Source organism: Oryzias latipes, chromosome 13 (genome assembly GCF_002234675.1).
Source record: "Oryzias latipes chromosome 13, ASM223467v1".
NCBI lineage: Eukaryota > Metazoa > Chordata > Actinopteri > Beloniformes > Adrianichthyidae > Oryzias > Oryzias latipes.
Window position 1 is genome coordinate 7,555,009 of NC_019871.2, and position 20,053 is coordinate 7,575,061.

Genomic DNA, 20,053 nt, shown 5'->3' on the forward strand with positions numbered 1-20,053 from the left:
GACACATGTCCCATAATGCATTGTTTTGTAGTCTGTAGGGCAGCTTTCAGTCAGTTCAGTTTCCAGCTGTGTCCGGGTAGGTTTGCCCCTTGCTCCCACCCCTTTCTCGCGATATTTTTGTGATGATTGACAGTTGATGTTGGAGCAAAAACAAAAATATATGTCACACACCAGGTGATCTGTGCAGCGTTGAGTTCACCTGGGTGATCTCAAACACACTTATTGTGCATCTTGGCTGCACCTATTTGGTGTCACAAAGATAAATTTCCATCCGTTTTCTTTACTATTTGTACTGTCATGACAGCGATGCTTTTGTCAGTTTACCTTCTTGTTGCATCTTCAAAAGTGCAGAATAAAATGTGACACTGAATTTGAAACAGCACATTGTAATTTCTGCATCTATTATTAAAGTATTTATTAGTAATACAGTGGAAATTAGTAGATTTGGTTAGCATGTTGATTTACGGTATGCGCCCCTAAATTTTCTGGTTGTGCCCCTAAAATTTTCAGTTAGGGGCCACTGTGCTCCTAGTGAAAAAAGTTAGTCTGGAGCCCTGCACAGCATTTCTGTCTGCTCTTGATTCACAACAACTTGAATAAAAGAAATACTCAGGAATGCAATTTTGAGCTCAATTGTTTTAATATTTCCATCAGAAAAACGCCCAGCAACATGTTAAAAACACTATTTTTTTCAGAGTGCATCTTTGCATACAAAACCTGATTTAAACCTCCCATATAATATTTATTTAGTGTATCCCAGGGATTTATTTCCTTCCACTAATAGGTTTGCAGGTTTCTGGTAAAGAGTGTATACAGTAAAAACGTAAAAAAAAAACACAATGAATCCAGAATGTCAGGCGTAACAAGAACATGCTAGGCATGCAACTGGGGTTTCATCATTCAGCTTTATACAGAGACGGAAATCAAAATAAAATGTAAAAAAAAAATGGGGGTTTTCCAAAGATATTGACGGTCTGCACGGTGAAGTGATTGGCGCTCTTGCCTCACAGCAGTTCAAATCCTGACTGGGAGCTTTCTGTATTGAGTTTGCATGTTCTGCATGGGTTCTCTCCAGCACTCTGGTTTCCTCCCACAGTCTAAAAACATGCTGTATAGGTCTATTGGTAGTTTTTGAATTGTCCTTATAGCATGTGAATGTGTGGCCTTGCAACAGACAGGCGACCTGTTCAGAGTGCACCCTGCTTTCACCCAACAGTAGCTGGGTTGGCTTCAGCAGCCCCGTCACCCCCAAAAAGGATTCAGCAGATTCTACAGATGGATGGATGAAAAAAAATAACTAAAATTTAAAATGTAAACTATGTTGTTACAAATTTCAGGCTGTCATTGGGTCAAAAAGAAAAGTGAACTCAACAACTAAATATATGGAGTCTAAATGCATTAGACAGAAAACAGAAGGAGTAGCTCCTCTTTTTCCAATTAAGATAAGCAAAGACTGTACTTTAGGTTCTCAGTGGGATATCTGGCTAAACACTCACAACAGAAATATTGGAAAACAGTCTGAAACAGAATCTTATCACTTGCAAATGCATAAAAATATGTGTTAAAAAAATATTGAAAGAATTTTAACACTAGAACAGAATTATTTACCGTATTTGATGCATTTTCTAAAAAAAAAAAAATTTCCTTATGATGCCTTTATATTTAGGGCCCGAGCACGGAGTGCAAGGACCCTATTGTAATTCGAATGTTTATTAGGGCCCGAGCACGGAGTGCAAGGACCCTATTGTAATTCGAATGTTTATTATTATTATTATTATTATTCTACCGGAAGAGTCGCCTTTTTGAGGCCTTTAACATACCCCAAAACTCACCAAATTTGGCACACACATCAAGAGTCGCGAAAAATTTCGTATTTTATAGGAGATTGGCATGGGCGCACAAAAACGGCTCGATAGCGCCACCTACAGTGACTTTTGTCCCGACGCCCCGCATAGGCTTCAACGTATAAGCTTGATTTTTACAGGGCATGTTCTTCAGATGGAGACCTACAAAAAAGTCTGAAAGGACCCACCTGTCACTCGCACAGGAAGTCTGATATATTGAGGTCAATATGTCATTTTTGCTTCATTTTGGACATTTGCAGGCCTCGCTCTAGAACGAACTCCTCCTAGAGATTTTGGAGTAATGACTCCAAACTTTGGTTTTGTAAACTAGACACATGTCCGATGTTAAATTGCGAAGCTTTTAAGTTTTTACGGTTGTTTGTGACCGTGGCGGCGCGTCGAACTTGGAGGTCGTTTCGAAAACACGGCATGAAAAGGAAAATGGCCATTACTCAGCCATGCATAATCCAATCTGATCCAAAATTGATATGCATGATTGTAGTCTGAATCTGACCACATCAGAAGTGGAAAAATCCAGAACAGGTGTAGCGCCACCTGCTGGCAAAAGGAAATGACATGTTTTACTTGGAGCATCACTGCTCCAATTAGGATGAGCCGACACACCTCAAAATGATGTCCACCTGTTGAAAAGCCATTGAAGTTTACTCTGATAAAAAGCCATAACTTTCAATGCGGGGGTGTGGTCGTGACAGAGCGGCGAAGTTGGGCGTCTCGCCATGCACACAAAAGTTGCTCTCACGTGCACATTCGTTGTCCAATCTCACTGAAATTCAATGGATATGATGAGGTTTCCTTTCTGAACCCATGAATATGACAATTCTGGACGAGCTCCATAGCGCCACCTAGTTATTGAAAAAAACAGTTTTTGTCGCATTCTTCCCTATCTTTTCTCTGCGCTTCGTCCGACGTGCATGAAATTAAAACTGGAGATACTCAGAAAGGTCCTCTCTCATCATCTAAAATTTCATGGGTGTACATCTGACGGTGCCTTCATAAGGCCCCCCCAAACAGGAAGTGGTCAATTGCACTTACTCATAAAACAAAGCTTCATAGCAAATCAGCCGTTTGTCTCAGGAAGCTGAGATTTCAGAGTTAGATGCCTCTTACAAATCTCCAACTTTGATAGATAGCACTATAGGGTCTACGAGAAACTTCATACCGGTGTTTTTCCTATGCAATTTTGGACTGAACAAAGATTTTTAGCATAAATTCTGTTTAGGTTATCAGCACCAAGAATTCAACTTTCATAGGCATTTATGTGCTACTGCTTCCTAAAAAAATTCAGAATGATTGAAGTTACAGGTGACATCTTAGAGAGCATTACATCCAAAAAGGTCTGAAAACGTCTTTTTAGGCAAAACTGCAAACACCTATTTTTTTGCATAACTTATCTTTCAAATATCAGCACAAAAAAATTAAAAACGGTAGGGATCTGTGTTTGCTGCCTTCCATATTTTTTTCAGACTTAAAAGTGTAACAGATGATTTATAAAAAATCCTTTTCATCCAAAAACCTGTGTTAAATCTGTCTAGACTCCAAACAAACATTTTTTTATGGTAACTTATGTTTCAACAATCGACACCAATTTTCACAGACCTAAAGCTGAACATGTCCCATAGCTCCCTGAATATTTTCATAGATATAAAATGAACTGGTCATTCTAACATCTGGCATTCTAACATCTAACATCTTACATGTCAAAGCCTCTCTCAGCCTGGCTCTGCTGAAGGAGTCGTGTTACAACCCCGCCCCCTCCTGCTGGGACCCCTGCTATGTAAATTAGCAAGCAGTGAACAGAGAGATGAGGAGTAAGAATGGTCATTACTCAGGCATGCATAATCCAAAGACAGCCAGTTAAACACTGAAAGACATATTTTTTCGGTATGTCTTTCATACATCTTTAGTATTAAAAACTCTCCAAGATGAATGTGCCTGACTCCACCTGCAGGTGGATCACAGACTTCCTGACGGACAGACAGCAGTATGTGAGGCTGGGGAAGCTCGTCTCAGATACTCGGACCACAAGCACCGGATCCCCCCAGGGCTGTGTCCTTTCACCCCTGTTACTCTCCCTGTACACAAACAGCTGCACAGCTGGTCACCTGTCTGTCAAACTCCTGAAGTTTGCTGACGACACCACACTCATCGGCCTCATCTCTGACGGAGATGAGTCGGCCTACAGGAGTGAAATAGCCAGGCTGGTGTCATAGTGCAGCGCTAACAACCTGGAGCTTAATGCTCTGAAGACAGTGGAGATGACAGTGGACTTCAGGAAGGCCCCAGCCCCCCTCCCCCCTGTCATCCTCTGTGACTCCCCGGTGACCTCTGTGGAGTCCTTCTGCTTCCTGGGAACCATCATCAGCCAGGACCTCAAGTGGGAGCAGAACATCAGCTCCATCACTAAGAAGGTCCAGCAGAGGATGTACTTCCTGAGGCAGCTGAAGAAGTTTCACCTCCCTGAAAAGATGCTGGTAGACTTCTACGATGCCATCATCGAATCCACCCTCACGTCCTCCATCACAGTCTGGTTCGCTGCGGCCACGGCCAGAGACAAGGCCAAGCTGCAACGCGTCATCCACTCAGCAGAGAAGGTGATCGGCTGCCACCTCCCGTCTCTCCAGGAGCTGGAGGCGGGCAGCCAGGATTGTAGCGGACCCATCTTATCCAGGACATAATCTCTTTCGGCCCCTCCCTTCTGGCAAGAGGCTCCGGTCCATCAGGACCAGGACCTCGCGCCACAAGAACAGCTTTTTCCCCACTGCAGTCAGCCTGCTGAACAGTACCCCAACTCCCCCAAGTGACCCCCCCGCCCACCAAAGGACTGTCGGTGACACTTACAGGCCCCACCATCCCAGCCCATCTGTGCTCCCACTTTACTTCACCTTACTCTACTGTATATAGTGTGTTGTTGTTGTTAACTTAATTTTTAACTTATTCTTAATTGCACTATGCACCAATTCAAAGAGTTGGGCGTCTCACCATGCATAAATGTTGCTCTCACGTGCACATTCCTTGTCCAATCTCACTGAAATTCAATGGACATGATGAAGCTTCCATTCTGAACCCATGGATATGACAACTTTGGACGAGCTCTATAGCGCCACCTAGTTATTGCATGGGGCACATTATGCCCTGTTTTTTCTCTGTGCTTTGTCCGATGTTCATAAAATTACAACAGGAGATACTCAGAAGGGTTTTCTCTCATCGTTTAGAGTTTCATGGGTATACACCTGACGGTGCCTGCGCAAGCCACCGCCAAACAGGAAGTGGTTAATTGCGTTGTAGTCAGATAATTAAAAATTCATAAAAAATCAGCCGTTTGTATCACGAGGCTGAGATTTCAGAATGAGATGCCTCCTTCATATCTCCAACTTAGTGTCCAGAGCCAATCACTTTTACACTTAAGGCCTACTGGTGAATGAAGCAGCAGTAATGCAGACATTTTGGAAAGTCTGGGTCAGCTTTACAGTGAGTGATGAAACCTGTTTGTCTATTGATCATAGCAGGAGCCCCGTCTGCAGTCACTGCTACCAGCTTTTCTAATGGTACCTTTTTCTGCACAAAAACTTCTTTACCGTGTAATACATTTCAACTCCTCCTATATTTGTTTGTAAGGGCAGTTCTGTCAAGAGTTCTTCTCTTGATGTAAAGAAAAACAAAAAAAACAAACAAACACACAGCTGCGCTGCACTGCTGCTGTCTAGAGATTCTTCAAACTGGATGCAAAACAACATGCGCTTTGCAAGATCCCGGTCCACCTGATCGGCCAAGTTATCAAACATAGCTGACACATGTCTAGACATTGTAGTGGAAATTAGATCACTTCTATTTTTCACATCTTTAGGTACAGTGTTAATGATTATCATCATTGCTTGATTGACAACTTTTTAATCTGAAAAGGCCTTCTGGATGAGAAAATGAGCAGGACTAAACAAAGCTTTGTTTGAATTTTTTTTTCACAATATATGCAAAAATATCAGTCCTTAAAGGAAACAGATTACAGCCCCCCCACCCCCACCCCCACCTTTCGCCGACAGGCTGCTGTCATGTTAAATGTGGCTTGCAGGTCCAGAATGCAGAAGGAAGAACGACACAAAACGGCTCGAGCAGGGCGTTGCTCATTCACTCACTCGTTCATGCTATATGCAAAAGTCTTTGTCCCTTAAGGCAACAGATTACAGTACCCCCCCCCCCACACCCCCCACAGGCTGCTTTCCTATTGACATTAGCTTGAAGCTCCAGAATGGACAAGAAAGAACGACGAGAATGGCTCGAGCAGGGCGTTGCTCACGGGGCGGTCGCTCATGCCAGGCGGTCGCACGTGCTCGGGCCCGCTAAATGCTACTTGTAGCTTTAATTATTATTATTATTATTATTCTACCGGAAGAGTCGCCTTTTTGAGGCCTTTAACATACCCCAAAACTCACCAAATTTGGCACACACATCAAGAGTCGCGAAAAATTTCGTATTTTATAGGAGATTGGCATGGGCGCACAAAAACGGCTCGATAGCGCCACCTACAGTGACTTTTGTCCCGACGCCCCGCATAGGCTTCAACGTATAAGCTTGATTTTTACAGGGCATGTTCTTCAGATGGAGACCTACAAAAAAGTCTGAAAGGACCCACCTGTCACTCGCACAGGAAGTCTGATATATTGAGGTCAATATGTCATTTTTGCTTCATTTTGGACATTTGCAGGCCTCGCTCTAGAACGAACTCCTCCTAGAGATTTTGGAGTAATGACTCCAAACTTTGGTTTTGTAAACTAGACACATGTCCGATGTTAAATTGCGAAGCTTTTAAGTTTTTACGGTTGTTTGTGACCGTGGCGGCGCGTCGAACTTGGAGGTCGTTTCGAAAACACGGCATGAAAAGGAAAATGGCCATTACTCAGCCATGCATAATCCAATCTGATCCAAAATTGATATGCATGATTGTAGTCTGAATCTGACCACATCAGAAGTGGAAAAATCCAGAACAGGTGTAGCGCCACCTGCTGGCAAAAGGAAATGACATGTTTTACTTGGAGCATCACTGCTCCAATTAGGATGAGCCGACACACCTCAAAATGATGTCCACCTGTTGAAAAGCCATTGAAGTTTACTCTGATAAAAAGCCATAACTTTCAATGCGGGGGTGTGGTCGTGACAGAGCGGCGAAGTTGGGCGTCTCGCCATGCACACAAAAGTTGCTCTCACGTGCACATTCGTTGTCCAATCTCACTGAAATTCAATGGATATGATGAGGTTTCCTTTCTGAACCCATGAATATGACAATTCTGGACGAGCTCCATAGCGCCACCTAGTTATTGAAAAAAACAGTTTTTGTCGCATTCTTCCCTATCTTTTCTCTGCGCTTCGTCCGACGTGCATGAAATTAAAACTGGAGATACTCAGAAAGGTCCTCTCTCATCATCTAAAATTTCATGGGTGTACATCTGACGGTGCCTTCATAAGGCCCCCCCAAACAGGAAGTGGTCAATTGCACTTACTCATAAAACAAAGCTTCATAGCAAATCAGCCGTTTGTCTCAGGAAGCTGAGATTTCAGAGTTAGATGCCTCTTACAAATCTCCAACTTTGATAGATAGCACTATAGGGTCTACGAGAAACTTCATACCGGTGTTTTTCCTATGCAATTTTGGACTGAACAAAGATTTTTAGCATAAATTCTGTTTAGGTTATCAGCACCAAGAATTCAACTTTCATAGGCATTTATGTGCTACTGCTTCCTAAAAAAATTCAGAATGATTGAAGTTACAGGTGACATCTTAGAGAGCATTACATCCAAAAAGGTCTGAAAACGTCTTTTTAGGCAAAACTGCAAACACCTATTTTTTTGCATAACTTATCTTTCAAATATCAGCACAAAAAAATTAAAAACGGTAGGGATCTGTGTTTGCTGCCTTCCATATTTTTTTCAGACTTAAAAGTGTAACAGATGATTTATAAAAAATCCTTTTCATCCAAAAACCTGTGTTAAATCTGTCTAGACTCCAAACAAACATTTTTTTATGGTAACTTATGTTTCAACAATCGACACCAATTTTCACAGACCTAAAGCTGAACATGTCCCATAGCTCCCTGAATATTTTCATAGATATAAAATGAACTGGTCATTCTAACATCTGGCATTCTAACATCTAACATCTTACATGTCAAAGCCTCTCTCAGCCTGGCTCTGCTGAAGGAGTCGTGTTACAACCCCGCCCCCTCCTGCTGGGACCCCTGCTATGTAAATTAGCAAGCAGTGAACAGAGAGATGAGGAGTAAGAATGGTCATTACTCAGGCATGCATAATCCAAAGACAGCCAGTTAAACACTGAAAGACATATTTTTTCGGTATGTCTTTCATACATCTTTAGTATTAAAAACTCTCCAAGATGAATGTGCCTGACTCCACCTGCAGGTGGATCACAGACTTCCTGACGGACAGACAGCAGTATGTGAGGCTGGGGAAGCTCGTCTCAGATACTCGGACCACAAGCACCGGATCCCCCCAGGGCTGTGTCCTTTCACCCCTGTTACTCTCCCTGTACACAAACAGCTGCACAGCTGGTCACCTGTCTGTCAAACTCCTGAAGTTTGCTGACGACACCACACTCATCGGCCTCATCTCTGACGGAGATGAGTCGGCCTACAGGAGTGAAATAGCCAGGCTGGTGTCATAGTGCAGCGCTAACAACCTGGAGCTTAATGCTCTGAAGACAGTGGAGATGACAGTGGACTTCAGGAAGGCCCCAGCCCCCCTCCCCCCTGTCATCCTCTGTGACTCCCCGGTGACCTCTGTGGAGTCCTTCTGCTTCCTGGGAACCATCATCAGCCAGGACCTCAAGTGGGAGCAGAACATCAGCTCCATCACTAAGAAGGTCCAGCAGAGGATGTACTTCCTGAGGCAGCTGAAGAAGTTTCACCTCCCTGAAAAGATGCTGGTAGACTTCTACGATGCCATCATCGAATCCACCCTCACGTCCTCCATCACAGTCTGGTTCGCTGCGGCCACGGCCAGAGACAAGGCCAAGCTGCAACGCGTCATCCACTCAGCAGAGAAGGTGATCGGCTGCCACCTCCCGTCTCTCCAGGAGCTGGAGGCGGGCAGCCAGGATTGTAGCGGACCCATCTTATCCAGGACATAATCTCTTTCGGCCCCTCCCTTCTGGCAAGAGGCTCCGGTCCATCAGGACCAGGACCTCGCGCCACAAGAACAGCTTTTTCCCCACTGCAGTCAGCCTGCTGAACAGTACCCCAACTCCCCCAAGTGACCCCCCCGCCCACCAAAGGACTGTCGGTGACACTTACAGGCCCCACCATCCCAGCCCATCTGTGCTCCCACTTTACTTCACCTTACTCTACTGTATATAGTGTGTTGTTGTTGTTAACTTAATTTTTAACTTATTCTTAATTGCACTATGCACCAATTCAAAGAGTTGGGCGTCTCACCATGCATAAATGTTGCTCTCACGTGCACATTCCTTGTCCAATCTCACTGAAATTCAATGGACATGATGAAGCTTCCATTCTGAACCCATGGATATGACAACTTTGGACGAGCTCTATAGCGCCACCTAGTTATTGCATGGGGCACATTATGCCCTGTTTTTTCTCTGTGCTTTGTCCGATGTTCATAAAATTACAACAGGAGATACTCAGAAGGGTTTTCTCTCATCGTTTAGAGTTTCATGGGTATACACCTGACGGTGCCTGCGCAAGCCACCGCCAAACAGGAAGTGGTTAATTGCGTTGTAGTCAGATAATTAAAAATTCATAAAAAATCAGCCGTTTGTATCACGAGGCTGAGATTTCAGAATGAGATGCCTCCTTCATATCTCCAACTTAGTGTCCAGAGCCAATCACTTTTACACTTAAGGCCTACTGGTGAATGAAGCAGCAGTAATGCAGACATTTTGGAAAGTCTGGGTCAGCTTTACAGTGAGTGATGAAACCTGTTTGTCTATTGATCATAGCAGGAGCCCCGTCTGCAGTCACTGCTACCAGCTTTTCTAATGGTACCTTTTTCTGCACAAAAACTTCTTTACCGTGTAATACATTTCAACTCCTCCTATATTTGTTTGTAAGGGCAGTTCTGTCAAGAGTTCTTCTCTTGATGTAAAGAAAAACAAAAAAAACAAACAAACACACAGCTGCGCTGCACTGCTGCTGTCTAGAGATTCTTCAAACTGGATGCAAAACAACATGCGCTTTGCAAGATCCCGGTCCACCTGATCGGCCAAGTTATCAAACATAGCTGACACATGTCTAGACATTGTAGTGGAAATTAGATCACTTCTATTTTTCACATCTTTAGGTACAGTGTTAATGATTATCATCATTGCTTGATTGACAACTTTTTAATCTGAAAAGGCCTTCTGGATGAGAAAATGAGCAGGACTAAACAAAGCTTTGTTTGAATTTTTTTTTCACAATATATGCAAAAATATCAGTCCTTAAAGGAAACAGATTACAGCCCCCCCACCCCCACCCCCACCTTTCGCCGACAGGCTGCTGTCATGTTAAATGTGGCTTGCAGGTCCAGAATGCAGAAGGAAGAACGACACAAAACGGCTCGAGCAGGGCGTTGCTCATTCACTCACTCGTTCATGCTATATGCAAAAGTCTTTGTCCCTTAAGGCAACAGATTACAGTACCCCCCCCCCCCACACCCCCCACAGGCTGCTTTCCTATTGACATTAGCTTGAAGCTCCAGAATGGACAAGAAAGAACGACGAGAATGGCTCGAGCAGGGCGTTGCTCACGGGGCGGTCGCTCATGCCAGGCGGTCGCACGTGCTCGGGCCCGCTAAATGCTACTTGTAGCTTTAATATTAGTTAGGTTTTAGAAAACCTCTTTTGAAACAAAATTCTGTCCTGACTTTGAAATCTTTTGACATAATTACATGCTTGAAACCATTAAAGGCTGATGCTCTCTGAAACACGTTCATACGTTCAATGTTAAGAAAATTTTGAGCATCTAAATTTAGAGTGACTGATTCAGCCTGTTGTGATGTTTGAGTGGCAGTGACAGCCGGGCAGTGACAGCAGAGGCACTGTAGTGTTGATGTGTCTGAAGCGCGTGAGGAAAAAATAAACAAAAGCAGAAAAGAAAAAGTTTGGAGCCTGATTCCCCAGTTCACACAGAGGACAGCAGCGAGGTCACTTCAGAATGAGGTTGTGGAAGTGTGCATGAGAGGTTTCTCTTTTTACAAGTAGGGTTTGAGAGTGAGGTTAATTAGTGGTTGGTCCTTGACCCGCAGAACAACGCAGCTCCTTTTTTCTCTTGTTTGTTTACAGAAACAGGGAGTTTCTGATGCAAGCGCTCATTTATCATCCTATCTAGGTCACATAGAGAGGCAAAAATTATGTCACAAGAAATCAGAGCTTCTCAATGAGCACAGGACTGTTTTAAATCCAAACCTGGTGGCCTGTGTTAAAGTACATTGTCCTGAAAAAGTATGTTATTGGCAGCAATGGCGATTTAAAAAAAACCAAAAAAAGCTATTAGCAGTCAGCTTTTGTAGAAAACTCCCCAGATCTATGAAAGGTTTCTAAAAACAAGGCTTTGGTTCTGACTGATAATGACAGAACGTCACCGGGCCTGGTTGATCCAACAATAAAATATGATGAACACAAATAGCTTTAAGGGAAAAAGTCAAAAATGCCCACAGAAAATAGCAGCCAGAGAGCAACAGGATTAACACTGGACACAGCTCCAGGCAGCAGTTGTTTTTAAAAAGACAAAAAAAAAAAAAAAAAGATTGTTGTCCACTAACTACATCAAAATTGTTCCTACAATAACGCAGCATATTTTTAATTTTTTTTTTTTTTAATTCTTGGAAACAAGCCCCATGGAAATGGTTATAACATTTGGTAGTCTTTACACATATGCTGTTCGGCCCAGACAAAAATGTCTGAGTTATCGATCGGCTTTCATTTTGGTGGGTTAAAATAAAGTTTTTTTCTAAACCAATAGAGAAAACTCCAGTCTGCCAGAAATTGCCTGTTTATTTGCAAGTAAATGCTGGTGTGGGTCATTACAGTGTGGGTGTAGGTGGGCTATAAAAAGACGGAAAACATTTTTAAAATGAGAGAAAGGAACGTAAAAGTTAAAAAGTCCACAAAAAGAAAAAAAGAAAAGCTGGACAAAATGTCTTAAAAATAGGTGAATGAAGGCTTCACATTAAAACACTATGTGTTGCCCCCCCCAAAAGTGACTGCCTACAGACAAGCAGCTTTTACCAATCATGACCATTTAAAGACCAACTCATGTCTGACTGCGTTTTTAAACATGTTCTTGTGGAATTTTTCTGATGGAGGACTGGAGAAAATGAGGCTCAAAATTCAATTTCTGACTATTTCTTTTTTATTTTTGTGAACCAGGAGCACAAAAAAGAAAGAAAGAAAAAGAAAAGACTAGGGCTGCACGATATGAGGAAAACTTGCGATATGCGATATTAGTGATCAAAAATGCGATAACGATAAATTTGCGGTAAATAGACAAATAGAAAAATAAACAAAAACATCATTCCCATTTCATTGCAACAGTTTAAAAATTATACTCCAAATGACCCTCATCAACATGGGGGACAAACATCTACCATAATAGGCCTACATCTGATTGGTCAACAATGGGAAGGCGTCCATCTAATTGGTCAAAGCATAAAGGGATTTTATTGATTCGTTAAATGCTTCAAGCTGCTAGAAGATTGTTTTAACACATTTTGGGTTTGCGATTTATTGCGATATTTGCCGTCTTTTGCGATATGCATATTGCAGAGCTGGATATTGCGATAACGATAAATTTGCGGTATATTGTGCAGGCCTAGAAAAGACAATAAAAAATGTACTCCAACAGTCCCGCCCACAACTCAGAACGGAATTTCTAATAAACTACTGTCGCTCTGCAGAAACTATGTCCAAGAAAACGACACAGATTATTTGATTTTGGCTAAAAAAATAATAATAATAAAAAAAGGCATAATCATCATTAAAAGACTATTGGGAACACTTAGAAAATAGTTTAAAGATGATTGGGGTGGGTACTTCAAGACATGGCTAAAGGATGAAACGTACTGTTTTTTGCTGGGCCATCTTGACCACATATAGCATCACCACGCTCATGCCTTTCTAAAAGAGGAAAAGCAAGCCAGAAAGGAAAAGCTAGAGCTGATGATTGTTCAATAGAAACACACAAATACCTATTTCACTAGAGCTTCTACAGAAAATACAAAAGGCAAGATGAAGGTTTATGAAAATTCATTTCCACTAATAGCATGTGACTTTAACCTATGTAGTGGTGTGTTACCATGACCACATCTTCTATTGCTGTGAAGTAAATAAAAGGGTTATATAAATACAGCATAATCTAAGATTACGTAAAAACCTTCATCTTGAGAAACCCAAACATGTTCGAATAAAAAGACATAAAACAGAACTTTATTAATCTCACAATGTTCACTCAATAAGCAAGCGGACAAAAGTAAAATGAAGCCAAAGCTACTATTCTGCAAAAATCAGTTTGGCTTTGAACCCATTGCATCATCCCACAAACTGATGACAGAGTTATTGCTGAATGTTTATGTTGAAAACAAGTTGGGTTCCTCAAAAAAATACGATAAGATCTACAGCAATCTTAGCGTTCCTAATTTAGAAGCTGCGCCAAGCTTCAAAAGCCAAATACCACTTTCTGCAAACGTATGCAAAAGGAAGAGTTCGTAATAAAACATGTCAACAAAACACAGCTTGCTCTTGCATGCACCTTCAAAGGCATTTTTTACCATCTCTTATATCTATGAATCCAAAATTATGGCATAAATCTGAAAATAAATTCAGTAATAGAGATCTTATAAGAAAACAAGGCCCGTCTGCAAACACAGATAACTGATATGCAGCTACATGATGGTGAAATCTAAAGAATCGATCTTTCTGGTCAGAGGTCTCCTTCTGATAAGTCAGCCAAACTCTCAGCACTGGGACTCAGCATGACGCTGGCACCTGAAAACCCTCTTGATTTCTGCCTGCAAGTGGAGATTGTGTGCATGAGAACACCAGGAGCTTAGCACGAATTAACCTTCATGCAGCTCCAGAGCTGTAAAATCAGAGGTGGGGGTGGAGCCATTGACTGTATACAAGAACTGGACTGATCACATTCCAAAAAGGACGTACCTGCTGGCTACAAAAATCACATAGACTTCTAATTGTCAGTTCTTGATCATCCTTTTTTTTCCATAATATTTCTTCTATAGTGCAAGATATCAAGTTTTAAATTGACCAATCGGATGCCTCAACAAACGCTTGTGGCCTTACACTGAACGTCCAAAATGTTTGACAGATTCTTCTCAGACCGTATTCACGCGGTAGGGGTGTGGCCTTCCAATAAGCTCACTCATAGAAATGTTGGCACAGATCAACTCCAACCAATCACTACTTATTGACAATTTCTTGTTCCAACATGGCAGCATCCGTGTTACGGAAAAAATGCTGACCGAATTGATTTCATTCGGTTGGAAATGACGTTTTTTTTTGTGTGTATATGCGAGTTTGTTCAGTTATTTGCTCATTTTTTGGTGCTGATTGTGTTTTTACAAAGTCGAAATCTATCTCTGCTGCTTTTAGGTTTACATTGGATTTTTATTCACTTACATTAATTAGCAATCACTACTGTTCTGTTACTTCTACGTTAAGTTTTTACTCGTTAATACTGTTTCTATTGCGATTATGATTTTACCCTTTTCCAAGGTTCTTATAAACCAATTTCTTCAAAAAAAAAAAAAAGGTAACATCACATTCAGTCTAGTTCTCCTGCATGGTCAATAGGCGGAGCCAAGAGATTAGGGCTGCAATGAGTATCTGACTACTCGGACACTCGCGATCTGTTAGATTATTTTAGTGTGATTATTTGCAAAATCTGAGATTGCTAATTCACAATCTTTGCAAATCTAGTAAATTGTAGAAAAAATACTGAAAATATCGCTCTAAAATACACAATAACGTTGGGTTTTAAGTACATAATCTAAACCGATAAAAGGAACTTGTTTTAGACATGTAGATTACGTAGAATAAAAAATATAATGAACCTGATATAATAAAAATATCGTGTTATATTTCCTCTAATGGCTGAAAAGCAGTCAGTTTGTAAAACGTGTGTGTTTGAAACACTCATTGGTTTGATCAAAGGACTGAATGTTTTCCTACTGGTGACAGATTTATTTAGCTGTTGCTGTGTCTTTATTTACCATCTTGTCGTCATCCATCTACTGTGGTCGAAACTTTCAGGATGGAAAAACTCTAAAGAATCGTTTCAGGATTTGTTGGTAAACGATCCAAAGCAACAGTGACGATGTTTTGGTTACAGCTGAAGTTAACCAAGAAGTTGACAGAAAAGCATTTGAATGTGACATTGTTTAAAGCGATGAATACCATTTCTTTTTTTCCCCCAATCTTTGTGTTTTTATTTCATGTTTTGTTGATTCTGATTTTCTGTTTAAGATTAAAAAAAAAGGTATAAATAATGATTAAAAAAGAATTATTATAATTTTCATACATTCTTTAAAAAAAAACAACAACATACATACATATAGCAACCGTTCAGACAGTTCTTTATTAAATGGTAAGAGTTCGATCTTGATTCAATAGGATTGCCACCCTAGTAACAAACCACAGCCGCATAGAGATAAAGCCGACACGCTCAACTGTCTACAAGGCTGGAGAACCTCTCATCCTTTCCAAATACAAAGCAGGGGGACTCTGACCTGCTGCAAGAGGAACAAGGGCTGACCTGGTGTTAGACGGCCTTCGATCCACAAAATAAAAAATTAAACAAAAGTGTACAGTAATCAAAATCCGGATTGCAAACACTTATCATTTAGTGAGATGGCCGGCATCAAGTCATCTTGTTCTAATTGACTGTATCAGGTTAAATAAATGGACATGCAAAGGTTAAATGGAAAATTAACATGAAGTGATGCAAAAGAAAAAGCAAGAGACTGCAGTCTATTGACACACTAGAGTCTATTTGCTTATCTAGATTGCTGCAGACACAAGGTCAGAGCTTTCGGAGACATTCTGCTTTGCACCGCACAATTGAAAGCTTTTTGTCCTCCTCTCTTTATTATAACTTTGTTATTAGTGCCGAGAATAATGCCCACTGTTTCATTTCCTGCAAACGACAGAAAAAAGATAAACGTGATGCATGTGAGCTGACTCCGAAAATGATTCAAACCCAGCTAGTTAAACATGTGCATTTTAAAAACTGTGCTTTCTCTGTGCATACATTTTCATTTCATTTAAATGTGTACATATTAATAAGGACAGGAACACGTGCTTTGTGTGCCGACATCTCTGTTGATGTTATAGGAAGCTGGAACAGTTTGATTCAAAAATTTAAAAAAAGGAAATGATAATGTACCAAACTAAACAAAAAAACTAAATTCAGGATAAATTTATTCTAAAACACTCTTATGTTTTATTTAGAACTCGTGCTGTTCTAGTAAAACCAAAACTGTCACGCTGCTGAAATCAACACTTTCCTCTTTGTTTGTTCATTACTGGAATAAATAGACTCGGTGAAAATATGCATCAAGCAAACATCAGGATTTGTGATGGACATTATGACAAACAACAATCTCCCTGCGACAATAGCTCATAAACAAACAAACAAACAAACCGGTTGTTTGTGAAATATGCAGCCAATTTACACCAGGGGTGAGGAAATGTTTGCATAGCTTTTGTTGCAACTTCAACCTTTGTTTTTTTAAAGGAAAATATTTCTAATCTTCTTAATTCTGCAAAACAAAATCTGATTAAGCCAACTTTAATATCCAGCAATATAGTACAGTATAAATAAATGAAAAAAATGAACTTTATTTTTCAGTCAGAATTAATAGATTTTAATGAATTATTTTTTTAAGTCACTAAATAGATTGACGGCTCATAAATTTTAATAAAAAATCCATCCAATAAAAAATCATAATCAAAATTAAAAAGAATCTAGTCAACTACTCTAAACAACTTTTGATTAAAACGTTCACCCACATGTCTATTTGCTAGATAAAAAGTTGCATCTTTACGATATTTTCTATATCTGCTTTTGCTTAAACTATTGGTTTTTATCTATTAGAGCTATAACACCAGGTCAAAAACAGTTGAAAAAACAAAATTTTATGACTTATTAAAAACTGATTAGCACAAAATTAAACAAGAAAGCAATTAATTCACAATAAATGTGATTTAAATGCATTCAAGGCGCAAAGATTAATTTTATATCTCGTCTTTTGTCTGATCAGTATTCATCATTGAATGGTCATTTTGACTATTTCTTTTTCATGCAGTCAGACCTCGATAGGTCCTGATGTTTCTTTATATAAGAGATGAGAGGCTGTTTCTCCACAAGCTGTTTGCTGGGAACAAACTTTGCATCAGAAAGGGTAAACTGAAAAGGCCCACATTGTGTTAATATTGTTGTGCATCCTTGAAGAAAAACAAACGTATGATTTCAGGTTTCAGTCTGTCATTCTCATAACAGTTGCAGTAATTCAGGACATGCAGGACTGAAGAACTACAAAGTACCGGTAGGTATTTTTGTAGTTTGTTTGTTTTATGGCGTGTTACAACACAAAGAAGGTAGATGATAACTGTTAACTTTGGAGCTCGCATTCCAGCAGGTTCCCCTCAGTGAAAGGCCAGCGGGGAAAGAACTGGCATCAAGTAAAAGCAAATAATTTTCACAATGTGACTGAATATGACTTGATACTGAGGATTCATGCAATCCATATAGACATGGGCCATAGTCTTACTATTTATTTCCTTCCTGCTGCTAAAAAGCCAAAAGAAAGCATGACTATGTTTGTAGTTCATGCTGCAGCTACACCCTTAGTGGATATGGGCCGTCTGCGGGCGGAAAAGGGTCAACAAAGTAAGGAGTAGTATGGGAGACGCAGGTACGGCGTACAGATTTTTCATTTTTTCAGATCCTGCTGACTTTTCAAGGAGCCAGTTAGTGCTATTCATGTGATGAGTGTGTTCTCTGACTGATAAAAATGAGGAATTAGACAACCAGAGCGTAGTTCGTGTGGACGTCCAATGAGCAGTTCACATGGACGTCCACACGTCCATGTGAACTGCACGCGCTTCACGCAGTCAGTAAGAAGTCAGTATGTGAGCCTTACTAAAGACTACAATACGGAATACCATAGAATACCATACAACAGTATCACTCATACGTCACAAGTGCTTGCAACTTATACAGTATAACCGTACAAATACTTCAAGATACACTTATCACAAGCACAACAATGGTATGTTCCATTTTTATGATGTCCCTTGAGGTCACCATATGAGCCGCAAGACAAACCTTGGTGTTTTCTTATTTAGCACTTTTCTAACGACAAGGACAAAGCGCTTTACAGTCACAGTCCCATTCACCCAGTCACACACACATTCACACACTGGCGCCCGCCTACCACCAGAGGCAAGGTGGGGTTCAGTGTCTTGCCCAAGGACACTTTGACTCATGGGCGTGCAAGGCGAGAATTGAACCTGCAATCTTACGATCATGGGTCGACCGCCCTATCGCTGCACCACGGCCGCCCCACTGCTCCGTATGCTCACCTCCTCTTTAATCTAAAAATTACAAGTTTTTTTCTCGTACATTTACGGTTTAAAATCTCGTAATTCTCCTTTTTTTTTGGTGGCCCTAATACTCCGTCATACCAAATAGTTTGAAACTGAATTTTTTTTTTTTCTTTTTTTCCATCTTCAGTCATACATTATTTTAAAAAGCACCACAAGAAACTTCATGCAAACTCAGAACTCACTTTATATTACCAAGAATATGACTACATAACTGGCCACAACCCTGATTTGTCTGTTAATATAATCTAAATAAGGTGGGTGTGTTCTACTATTTAAAAACATGGCTACATGCTAAAAATATGGCTACATGAGAAAACAAGCAGCAATTGCACAGCATGCATGACCAGACAAACGTCTGTGTCCATATTACATAAACAGTGACTGTGGATTTATGTAAGAGATTGCATGCAATTGAAAATGCACTAAAAGGTCAAGTTCAAGCTGGAGGGGATCATCTTGCAAAGTGAACACTAGAAGGGGTCAGAAACCCTATTATTAGCATAGACAGTGACTCAACAGAAAGCCGTGAACAGATCATCATGTCTCAGTGTGCAGCTAGCATGGTATTCAATAAATATACATCTACAAGCAACACTGAGGTGCAGGCACGAGCTCAAAACTGAAGTAGTGAAGGTTTTCACCCGAACACGACGTGCACGTCACCCTGACTGAAGCACGTGCGGCCTTTTAACGGTCACGCGCACAAACGCAGAGACTCCAATGATCGGAGTTTGAGGCAGCGGCTCATTAGTTCTGTCAGATGTGCATCCTGATCCTCCCAACAAGTTTCGTTCAGCAGGCGGAGGATCCGGGAGACAAATGAGCGGTGAATAAATTGGGAACGGGGCTTGTCCTTTTACAGGGAGCACAATTTTACTTTCTGGTGAATCTGTTGATCACTTTTACATGAAAGTTGGGACTTTTTCTTACAGGGACAAGTGCCAGCGTCATATATGCGCTGGCATATTGTACCGCTGCAGTTTGCTTAAACTAAAGCGCTCCAGTGAACAGACGCCCCCCCCCCCGACCGGAGCCGCTTTACCTCCTCTTGAGGTCCTGCTCGAAAGGTTTCAGGTAAGGGTCCATTTGGAGAAGGGAGCTAAAGTCAGGGACGGTGATGCTGCCCTCTTGGTCTGCCATGGTTCTTTCAGACGGAGCCAATCGAGCACCGAGCGCGAGTGACAGAAGAAGAGGGCCGGTAGTCTCTGCGTCAGAGCTTTTCATGTGAGGGGGGCAGAACCGAATGGGCACGTTGGTCCCTAAGCCCCGCCCATCGTAACATAGACTTTCCTGCTGGTCAGGGACACGACAGCTCCTCTGAGGTGCACTGTCGCTTTAAGAAACTACATGACGAATACAGCCTGCTTCATCTAAACAAGATAAATCGATGATTGCAAGTTTTATTTATATATATATATATATATATATATATATATATATATATATATATATATATATATATATATATATATATATATATATATATATATATATATATATATATATATATAAACTTACAATCATGTTCAGTTTATTGAATGGTTTAATGTTTGCCCATTCTTGT

The 20,053-nt window shown here is 40.9% G+C and overlaps 1 protein-coding gene across 1 annotated transcript in view; it reads right to left on the bottom strand.

The window, feature by feature from the left end:
• Positions 1 to 19,706, bottom strand: part of gbe1 (1,4-alpha-glucan branching enzyme 1) — a 122,925-nt gene extending 103,219 nt beyond the window's left edge. The window contains exon 1 of the mRNA XM_023962003.1: positions 19,532 to 19,706. Within this exon, the coding sequence (XP_023817771.1) occupies positions 19,532 to 19,629 (98 nt within the window). The 5' untranslated portion in view covers positions 19,630 to 19,706. The remainder of the gene's footprint in view (positions 1 to 19,531) is intronic.
• Positions 19,707 to 20,053: the final 347 nt, after the last annotated feature.